This window comes from Acyrthosiphon pisum, chromosome A1 (genome assembly GCF_005508785.2).
Source record: "Acyrthosiphon pisum isolate AL4f chromosome A1, pea_aphid_22Mar2018_4r6ur, whole genome shotgun sequence".
Classification (NCBI taxonomy): Eukaryota; Metazoa; Arthropoda; class Insecta; order Hemiptera; family Aphididae; genus Acyrthosiphon; species Acyrthosiphon pisum.
In genome coordinates, this window is record NC_042494.1 from 164,128,351 (window position 1) to 164,139,941 (window position 11,591).

Consider the following 11,591-nt stretch of genomic DNA (forward strand, 5'->3'; position numbering starts at 1 on the left):
TTGCTATGTTATGCACTTGTAAGACGGAGATAACATATGCGGGTATCACATCCTCTTAAGAGAAATTTGCCTAGGTACATTATTTAGTGCATAATTATTATATCTATATTTTATCATTTTTATCAATAATGAAAAGTCATATGATATATTAAACTAAAAAGTCAGCTTTATAGGAGCTATCATCATAAACTACAGGCCTAACACACTAGTTGAATCAATCGCAATTATATTATCTCACTTATTGGTAGGTACCTGAAAAACTGATATGACAATTATAATGGTAACACCAACAACAGCTTAATGTTTAAAAAGTTTTTCCACACTTACACCAATAATAAAAAGAGCTGATTTTAATTCATTTCTGCGATTTTTATGCAATACACAAATTAGAGACTAAAAGCAATTAACTCTATATCTTTATAATATAATTTTTATAGGAATAATATCGATTTAATATAGCATAATATTCTAGGATTAAAAACCTTTCTTGGTCGACAAACTATATTACAGTTATCAGTAAACTGTTACAGAACTATAACGAACTGCATTCTATAAATGAATTGATAACTTAATTAACAAAAAAACACAATGAACGTACCTATGTTTACTAAACAAAAAAAAAAAAACAATTATTTACAACAATAAATAGATAGATACAAATTCTGTTTTATATTTCTTAAATTATTAACAACAAAAACAGTTTTTTGGTGAACACGTGTTTTAATAGAGTTAATTGTCAAATATTTAAATGTTTTCATTTAATAAATAGAATAATTTTAAAGTGGTTTCCTAAAATAAATTTAAAGAGTTTTTGGAAATGTATGACTTTTCTTTCTTTAGAAAAGCTTATTTTATTAATTTTACAATATTACTTTGACGATATGTGTGTATTATTAACTAGAGAAATGTATATATGGGCACGATATATTATATAATTAAAATTAAATTATATTATTGAGTTTCAAATACATACTAGTTCCTTCTTTGTCGATATTTTCACCGTCGTCTGAAATGTAATTAGATAGGTATTTTAGTATTATGCTACCTAGTACTATACCGACTACCAGCGACCAGTTTTAGTTTCACTTTTTAGAATGCCCTCTAAATTTTCTGGTTTTGGGTTGTGGTTTAAAAATGGGTTTTCAATTTTTTTATTTGGTTTCCGTTTCAAAAAAGTTTTCAATTTTTTCGGTTTTAAGAACGGTTTGAAAATTGTTTTTTGAATGTTTTTTTTTAATTTAAATTTTAGTTTCCAATTATAACTATACATAATATAGACCCGTTTTTTTATTATCTTTTATTTATTAAGGCTGTACCTAAAGCTCTAAAATACTTCCAATTTGAGGATACACACTTTTTGTGTTGCCTCCGTCTGACAGAAGTACAATATAGAACATTTACGTTCAGCAGAATCAATTTGGTATCGTTTGCTACATATAAAAATTTGTAATTTGTAATTTGCTGTTTTAAAAGTAGAACAGCTTGAATTTACCATTATGATTATAAAACCAATGAGTATAAGTCTATAAATATATTTTAAATACCAAATATACTAAAAAAATAGTGTAATAGTAGTAGAATTGACTTACTCCGAAAATCAGTATAATTGGTTAGAAGATCTGTAACATTTTAAAATTATTAACCAATTTGCTCGAGTATGACATAAATGAACAATTTATTTATTATTTTGATGGTTCACTTATCTCTAATTATCCAATCATGGGCCACTAAATATCGTATTAAAGACTAATAGCTTACAATTGATTTATTATATTTAGTATTTCAGTAATTGTTTTTCATTAGAGAGTCTGGAGTGGTCTAATAAACTGGCGCTGTCACCATGTATTAAATATAAAATATCTATACATTTAGATATTAACTACCTTGTATATATAAACCATGATGTATTGTTGTTAAAGGGTTGGTATAAGACAATAAATTCATAATTTGTTATAAATAATTATTAACTATCGATTCTTGAAAGACTATTTCACACAAAAAAAAAAATCCTTATTCATTTCCCCAGTATAAATTTTCTGAAAATTATTTAGGCACTTATGGCAAAATGTAATACATAAGTATATTTTAATTTATAATACACTTTTATTATACTACTTTTACACTTAAATATGAACATGATAAATTTACTTTAAAATTTAATTAAACGTCAATCAAAAATAGTTTCGAAATTTAATCAAGAGACAATTATTAGGATGATGGTCATTAATCTTAAAAACAATTTCAGAATACACGATATAAATTATAATTCGTCATCCTATTAATTATTTTAACTATGCGGAATAACATAAATATTTCAAGTTAGGTATTATTTATTCATTAATTATTAATTTATAATATTACCTTTACATCCAGCTAAAAATATAAAACTACAATTTTATTAGTCCATTTTGTCTATTTACTAAAAATGATGACAAAATAATTTCCATATGATAATAAATTATACAAAAATATAATCTATCCGATTGTTTTCCATACCAAGTTATACATTAGTAGTAATTCATTCAATAACATTTTTAAACATTTTATAAATTATGTTCTAAACTTAAATCAAAAAAAAATATTTAATTTTCAAAATGTCTATAGGTATAACGGGTATAGCCGTTTTAGACCAAAAACATACCCTTCCCTTTTCGGCTTATTCATTTTTCGACCAAATTTAAAAAAACTTCGATTCCCTTTTCGACCAAAATCGTACCCTTCCCTTTTCGGCCAATGCACTTTTCGACCAAAACAAAAAGTTTTGTAATATGATATGTAAAATAAATAAAATAATTGTTATTTTTGTAAAATTATAGTAATTATAATTTTAAAAATTATAATTTATAAGTATAAGTTGCATAAAATTTTGTAAAATAAAATATAAAAAAACATTTAAATACAAGAATACCTATTTATTATTAACATTAGTTATGTGTTAATATGTCACACTGTGTATATTTTATAAAAAGAATAACATAATATACAATTTTTGTCAATAATTATTAAGTATAATAGTAATGTGTATAATATAATATTAAGACATAAACTAATAACCAAAATAATATTAAAAATATAATATATTATATTATATAAAAAAAAAATGATATAAGGTCAATATAATTGTGTTCTGTCTGAGTTTTGTTAGCGCTTTTCATTACATTTGTTTGAAATAATTGTTTGAAACCAACTTAACAAAATCATACCTACATATATTTTAGTGATATATTTTATATTAAGTAATAAAAACGCATAGCTATTTTAATAAATTATATACTGTAGGTACGTGTCAAGTTGTCCGTTTTGATAATCTTATACATATTTTTCATTTTTGGATTTTATCTCTCGGATTGATCGATCTCGAGTACAGTTTGGCAAGTGAATACTTCTAAGTTTTATATAAATTTCAGTTTGTACCTCATCAATTAAAACCGCAAGCAAATTAAATATGGATGGAGATTCTTTATAAAAACTTCGATTGAAATTTGCATGGAAGGATTCACAGTTATTAGTCGTGCGTTGTAAACTAGAGTTTGCTGATGCCCATATTTCTGGAGGATAGTCACAATCGTCTGTTAAATAGTTGTCAATGAGATAGTCTGCATATTTGATAACTTTATCATCTATAGGATGATCAGCCATAAAATTTTTAAAGAAAACAATCTAAAACATTATTTGGTTCTAGAAAAAGCAATCCAAAAGTGTGGCGCAACCATATTCCAATTTTTGAAGATCGGTTCAATAGGCAGTCCTACTTTTTGGATTTGGCGATATCAAGCTTGGGTTAAGTGAAACCTACACCCAATAATTTGAGTTTGTGGCCAAATTTCATAGACTGCGTTAATTATAGCTTTTTCAAAATCTGTCGTTACATACTGTGGCAATAATGTTACACCTAAAGAAGTGCATTTCTGTAATATCAAGTGAAATGCATGAATGTAAGTTTCGGTAGTCTTGTTTGGAAGTAAACAAAATATTAATGGAATATAGTTTCCGTTTTTAAGACCATGGATAGTGAACATTTGTGTAAAAAAACGAGCCGAATATTTAAATGTCCCGTTCATATATAATGTCTCGATTTCTTTTAAGAATAAAATGTTCGAGGTACATGAAAATATAATCATGTTTTTCTCTTTGTCATTCGCTATAGTAAAAAAGGCTCACCTTGTTTAGTTTTTATGCACATTTTTTCCAACGATGAATGAACTTCTTCTAAACTTGTGGGACACGATGGCAATACTTTGCACCGAGCGTAGTATACATTTTTCCTTCTTCTTTTAATGTCCGTTGTAGTAAATTGTAAAGACTCAATATTTTCACCAACTTCTTTCAAGACAACTGTTTTCGGTCTAACCGAGGGTGCATCGACTGCTTTCCGTTTGCACGCTGAGCTAACAATTTGCATCGATATTGTATTCCGATCATATGCTTATGTCTGTGTGATACATTCTACTTGTCTTGTAGGACAACTTTATTTACAGTAAACACTTTAGCATCACAATCTCTTCGAATACATCACCAACGTGTTGAATTAGTTTTTTTGTTCACTGATCCGATACTAAATTTATAACAACCTAAAACTAATAACGGTTTTCCACGATTACTTTCGATAAATTCAGCCGTATGAAGTAAAATATAATAATTTTGAACCTTGAAAACTATAAAACCGATGCAACGAGTATGATACACGCACGGACACTAAAGTTATTGCACGAGCATCGGTTTTACAAAAATTAAACAAGCAACGAGAGAATTTAATCAGTTATTGATATTTTATCTTGGCTATAAAAGATAGTGACTCTCTACAATACATATAATGATCATAAAATCCAAATATCATATAACTATATATTATGGTAGTAACCATCACAGTCGACGATCGCCGATCAAATAATTAATGACAACAATTATATAATATATAGGTTTTAATAATTTTCAATATGTACCTATTGTACCTAAAACATAAAATAAAATACCTATATGGCTATATTAAACTTTTTGTATTGTATAATTTTCAAAACTATATTATATTAGGTATTATTATATACTTAATAATTAATGACAAAAATTGTATACCTATTATTAGCTTATATTTTTTATAAAATATACGCATTATGACATATTAACATAGAAATAATGTATTAATATATAGGTATTCTATTTTACAAAAATTATATACAAATTGTTTTATTTATTTTACATATCACATTACAAAACTTTTTGTTTTGGTCGAAAAGTGAATCGGCCGAAAAGGGAAGGGTACGATTTCGATCGAAAAGGGAATCAACGTTTTTTTTTAAATTTAGTTGAAAAGTGAATTGGCCGAAAAGGGAAGGGTACAATTTTGGTTGAAAACGGTCTCGCCCGGTATAACAATATCTTTACTCACATCATAATATTGAATACAATTAAAATCGAATAAATTACATACATTTCGTTTTTCTCTAAGGTTTTAACAGCATAATAATAAATTGTTTAATTTATTAAATCAAATAATTTACAAACATTGATGATAAATATACACTGAATAGTACATAATCATACAAATATAATCATACCACATATTATTATATCAATAAATTATTTCATACTTTGCAAAAATTTTATATCAGGATCTACATCATCAGGTTTTGCAACATCAGGTTCTATATCACCAGGTTTTTTATTTTTAGAATTTTCATCACCAAGTTGTTTCTCTTTAGAATTATCTGAAGTAACTGGCATGACCCAAATTGCAATTATTAAAGTTGTAAATGTTATTAAGCTACACTTAAAAAAAATCATTTTGATTTAATACAAGAAAATAATAAAAATAATGAGTGTGTTGAAGAATTAATGATATAAAACGATATTTCTCGCTTTATTTTATAAACGATGTGATCCTAGTCCATACTCATTCGTCACAATATAATTTATGTTCGCTATAAGTTTTTTTTTTTTTTTTATCATGCAAGACATTAACATCTGTCGGCAAATATTATACCTGTTATATTGATTTTTTCGTTTTAACGTCTGAGTAAATAGTGTGTATTTATCATTAAATGCAATGCATGATTCGATACAGTGCCTTAGACAGAAAAATAATAAAGCGCTCACCCGTTGGGTTCATAATTTTTAGAAAAATAATATAAAATATTTGGTTTGAATGTATCTCATATTCTCATCCATGACTTTCGATAGCCCGTCTAGGTAGAATTCAAATAAAATCTAAATAAATTGACGCTGAGCATAACGCTGAATACAGGTCCTTAACATCATCTACAATCACTCATTTAATACTATTTTGTGGTTCCTGGAATTTCACAATAACTGAACTTTTGACATTAAATGTCCGTATACGAATAGATTAACAATTGCCAATTTGCGGTGAACAACTCGATGGTACAAAGCACGGTGTTAGTTTACAATCTGAAAATAGATTATGAGACTTTTACGGAGGTATGCGTATGTTTAATGTGGATTACAATATTCTGAAACACAATCGAATGAAGAAAAAAAAACTGTGTCTTTTTCATACCATTGTACCCGTGTTCTATCACAGACAGAATATGATTTACAGTTGTCTATACGTCGTCATTAATTAGTAAAGACAATACTTAATACAATATTCGTGTTGTTGTAAGAATCAACCTATTTTTAGATTTCCCAGTAAAATATACGATGAGGAAGACCGGGATTATCGAGTACCATCATTAGAAACCAACGATATATTTTTATGCTATAGGTAAGTAGAAAATAAAAATGTAGAATACCAATTATTTGATTTTATTATTACAAGAACTGCTTAGACTTGGGAAAAAACAACGAAGATATTATAATAGTATGTTTTAAGAAGTTATTGATTATTAAATCATTAGTAGCTACGAGCATATAATCATATATGTAGCTAAAATAAATTAAACATAATTGTAATAAAGTTCATAAGTAACGGTACGGTAGTTGGTACTCGGTATTTATAAATACCGGTAATCGGTACTTAACCGGTTAAAACATATTACGTTTTTATAACTTATATGTTAGCTGAAAAATTTTCACGGTAACCGGTAACCGATAACCGGGAATACTAATAGGTTTACAATAACGGTAACTGATTATATAAGTTCCCCAAAATTCCGGAAATTACCAATTTTTGGTAAAAATTGGTAACCGGTTTCATGCCCTGAATTAATTATCGTATTTGATTATACCTATATAGTAATTAAGCATTATTTTAATATTATATTTAATATAACTAGCTGTTCTAAAATTATAAGTTATATACTTATATCCATAGACCTATTAACTAATGGACTGCGCCTACCACACCCCCTGCCTATAATTCACGGGGACGATATAGAGTGAGAGAGAGAGAACTATACGTTTGGGCTATCATAGAGGACTATTTACATTATGTTTTTTCAGCCATGCGTATTATCAATATTGTTCGGACTTTGGTATTATCATGATTGTTAAATGTAAATAAATATCAAAATATATTATAAATTATAATAATAATATAATAATTATATTTAGTAATTATTAATTAAATTATAAATTACAATACTTAATTATAGTAGTACTAACTTTTTAATTATGATTACTACACTGGCAACTGGTCAACAAAATGTTGTAATAAGTTGGAAGCTAATCGAATTTATACTTTTATAGGTCTATGGAAGCTATACACTCTCATTATAAAGTAATATTTATTTTGATTTCATCAGATCTAGTTTTGGTACAACTTTTAACAGTGAAATCATTAGCAAGTATTTGCATTAATCATAATCAACTTAATTAATTCAAACTTATAATATAATGTAGACCACTTTTTTAATTGAAACATAATATTAATAATATTAATAATAATATAAATAATTATATTACGCTTAATATATACTACATGTTCTAATTTAGTAAAATATAATATAAATTATATCTTAGATAATATAAAAAGAAACATTTTTTTGATTTTCTAACTCAAAATAATCTTTTTGTTATTTTTACGGTTTTGTCAAAATTCTAACTTTATACGGACATGAAAAGTTCTACAGTATAGTTGCATAAGGAACCTGGAACCTTCAACCTTACATTATATAAAACATTAAAACTCTAAGTGCATAGATGTAAAATAGAGGGGCATAATTCCCCTAAAAACTCTTGAAGCCCCCCCCCCCCCTCAAAGTATTTCCTAACTTGACCTCGTAAGTATAATAAATTATGTTAATGCTTATTTTTTGATATTTTTACACCCCCCCCCCCCAGATTTTTAACCAATTTGTTTACGCCTATGCCAAAGTGGTGGGTACTAGGTGCACTTTTAAGATTTCGTCGCGCACAGCGCCGTAGACGCAATTTCAGTTTTTGCTTTAAGGGTCTATCCGTATATAAATCAAACAAACCCGTGCGGGCTCCTTCTAAATATTTTTTTTTTTTTTTGGGGGGGGGGCTATAACATGTATTGGAGGGGTTTGGCATTAGTACCTATGTGCAACTCTGAAAACACGGCATAACTCCGCTCGGAATCTAAAATGAATTGTTTAAATCGTATTGAAACTACGACACAACCATACAATGTTTTGTAACACAATTTTTTGTTTGTTTGACCGGGAAACTGTAACTATAGACAATATTAATAATACGCATGGATGAAAAAACTAATGTAAATGGTCCTTCATGATATGGCCCAAACGCATAGTTCTTTCTCTCGCGCGCGACTACCTCGTCCACGGGTTTCTCTCTCTAAGCGCTGTTCATTAGTTAATAGGTCTATGCTTATATCTGTTATAAGTCAATACTTGCGTACCCTAAAACGGTTTGAATAATTTCATGGTATAACAAGGTTAAAATTAATCGAAATATTTTGAAAATTACATTACCCTACCTTTATATAATTTTAATTAAGGAAATAGTAGAATGTTTCAGGTTTTTATGATTAACAAATGATAAATCTACTAACGTTATTTAGTACGTCTTATCTAATATTCTCAACATTTGAACTTCACACGTTAGAAAAATTGCATTAATTGTTTTCTTTTTCCTGTAAAACCAGTTTTATATAATGTTACAAGTGCTTGCTACTCGATATTTTTCCTCTGAAAGAAAAATCTATGAACCATTAATGTGTATTTATTAATAAGTTACAACCATGACAATGAAAAACTTACGAAATATCGGTCAGAAATCTAAGATGTGTCAACCAGACCAAAAACATATTATTTATGACCACGTAAGTATTTTCTATATTTTTCAAATGAGAACATCTTATGAGGAACCTTGTAATTCAATATCAAACGTTTTCAATCAGAAATATAAAATTTTACTCCTAAATTAAAAAAAAAATAAAGTAGGGGACTTATATTATTTAAGCAGTGTTTAACTACTAAGTAGATAGAAGCATTGGTAACCACTTCAATTCACGTATCTATGCTTTAAAAACTGAATATGTATGTACTATAAACGTTCAAATTTCAATGTTGATATTATAATATGTAGTTTAACAAAAAATATTCTGTTTCGGGAAGTGAAATAAGCAATGTTTATTCAGTAACAATAAACATGTGGTGGAGACTATACGCATTTTCAAACATATTATTATGAATAGTAAAATTGTTATTATACGTGGCCTTATACGGTAGGTTGAAATAATTTAAAAAAAATTTAAAAAAAACAACCTGGTGTGACTATAAGCTCGCCAGAAGTGAATACGGGAATGATAGAGGCGGTAATGGTTTAATTATTCGATAAAATACAAACTTAACATATTATTATATTAATATATTTTTTTGATGTGCGGTAGAAACGTTGTTACCGTATACCATAGTACACCTAGTTCGTTCTTGTGCATTTTATAATGGATATAATAGAAATAATTGAAATAATAAGAGGTAGTAAAAAAAATAAAAAATCATATTTAAAAATTTATTATTTGTTAAACAAAACGTGTTAAATTGGGGATACGTTGGAATTGTATAAAAAAATCTAAAAATAATGAAAATATTTATCAATAAAATATTACAACCGATGACAGTATTAAAGTTATTGTTTCTACAACTGACCATAATAACCATAGAGCCTGCCTAGTTGAAGTTGAAGTAATAAAAACGTTATCATCAATGAAAAATAATGCAAAAAATCATTCTGAGCCGCCTTCTATTATATTTTCCAAAGCTACAATAAATATATCTAACGAAGCAAAGTTGTTAATGCCGGCCGAAAACTGTGTAAAAAGAAGTTTAAGAAGAATTAAAAATGCATCTTATTCATCCTTATCAGTAAATGAGTTGAAAGTGACTGGTATATGGGTTGTTACAGGAGGTGAAAATCTTCAGCCATTTTTATTATATGACAATGAAAATAATGAAAATAGAATTATAATATTTTCATCTCCTGAAAGTTTGGAAGTATTAAAAACTTCAAAAATTGGTATATGGATGGAACATTTTCAACTGCACCTACAGGCTTTAACCAAGTTTACATTATTCATGTTAAAATGGGCTCTGTTACAATTCCTTTGGTGTACATACTTCTTCAAAATAAAACAAAACAGACTTATACCGAAATGCTTTCCGTCATTTGTGCAAAATATCCAAATTGTAAAATGGTACAAATAACAATAGACTTTGAGAAAGCTGTCGTTCTTGCAATTGAAAAAGTACTACCAAAAGTAAAAATTCACTGTTGCTATTTTCACCTGTGTCAATCAGTATGGCGTAAAATCCAAGAGTATGGGCTAGTCAAAAAATATAAAGACAAACAGTTCCAACGAGATGTCGCAATGATAACTGGTCTTGCATTTTTACCGGTCAATTATGTCAAAAAAGGTATGTAAATTATGAATAATAACTATTTTTGTTCATACATAGGCAGTTGTGTTTTAGGTATGGACATTTTATATGAAAAATTTCAAAACCAAGATGCTGATCAAATTCTTACGTACTTTGATACAACTTATGTTAACGGTCGTTATAGAAATAAAAAAAACGTAGAATTAAAGTACATTCTTACCAGAACAGCTCCGTTATTTCCACCTTCCATATGGAACGTGTTTGAGTTGACTAAAGCTGGTATAGGTAGAACAAACAATATTTCGGAAGGGTGGAATAATAAATTTACAACACTAGTGCGGATTAATCATCTAAATATTTGGCTTTTTATTGAAGCTTTACAGATGAGCTAAAAGATGAACTCAAGTGCATCAATCAAAATTTTAAATTATAGAGTAGGAGCTTTTCGTAATAATTTAGATAAAGATGATAGGTTAATAAAGTTATGTAATATACATTTATACAATTATATTTATTATATTATTATTTTATTATATTTATACATTAATTTAATTATAATTTAATTATTGTTTGTATTATTTAATTTTTTCAAACAGTACATTTATTGGCATATACAATTATATATATATATATTAATTTAATCATTTGTACATTTATTTATTTGCATTTTATATTATTATTATTTTATTTTTATTTATTTGTTGTCCGGGGGGGGGGGGGGGAGGAATTGTCCCGTTTGGGGGAGGAAACGTCCATTGTATCAGGGGGGGAAATGCATGGGGGGAAACATCCTAGATTCAGAAAAAACATACGATAAATTATTTGATATGT

At 27.5% G+C, this 11,591-nt stretch overlaps 2 protein-coding genes across 2 annotated transcripts; one reads left to right on the top strand and one right to left on the bottom strand.

Moving 5' to 3' along the window:
- Positions 1–557: 557 nt before the first annotated feature.
- On the bottom strand, positions 558–5,922 carry LOC107882998. The gene is made up of 5 exons (XM_029488748.1): positions 5,589–5,922; positions 2,362–2,373; positions 1,590–1,619; positions 974–1,006; positions 558–607 (listed from the first exon to the last, which is right to left on the bottom strand). The coding sequence occupies exons 1-5, from the start codon at positions 5,779–5,781 to the stop codon at positions 573–575; spliced, it is 303 nt and encodes a 100-aa protein (XP_029344608.1). The 5' UTR covers positions 5,782–5,922; the 3' UTR covers positions 558–572.
- Positions 5,923–8,238: 2,316 nt separating this feature from the next.
- LOC107883002 lies at positions 8,239–11,229 on the top strand. Its single transcript, XM_016802295.2, has 2 exons — positions 8,239–10,796; positions 10,854–11,229. The coding sequence occupies exons 1-2, from the start codon at positions 10,403–10,405 to the stop codon at positions 11,150–11,152; spliced, it is 693 nt and encodes a 230-aa protein (XP_016657784.1). The 5' UTR covers positions 8,239–10,402; the 3' UTR covers positions 11,153–11,229.
- Positions 11,230–11,591: the final 362 nt, after the last annotated feature.

Coding starts and splice junctions, on each gene's coding strand:
- LOC107882998 (XM_029488748.1), bottom strand. CDS start 5,781: ATGATTTTTTTTAAGTGTAGCTTAATAACATTTACAACTTTAATAATT. Junction 1,007..1,589: donor CAATTATACTGATTTTCGGA/GTAAGTCAATTC, acceptor ATTACATTTCAG/ACGACGGTGAAAATATCGAC. Junction 608..973: donor TATCGACAAAGAAGGAACTA/GTATGTATTTGA, acceptor TTTTTTGTTTAG/TAAACATAGGTACGTTCATT.
- LOC107883002 (XM_016802295.2), top strand. CDS start 10,403: ATGGATGGAACATTTTCAACTGCACCTACAGGCTTTAACCAAGTTTAC. Junction 10,797..10,853: donor GGTCAATTATGTCAAAAAAG/GTATGTAAATTA, acceptor GTTGTGTTTTAG/GTATGGACATTTTATATGAA.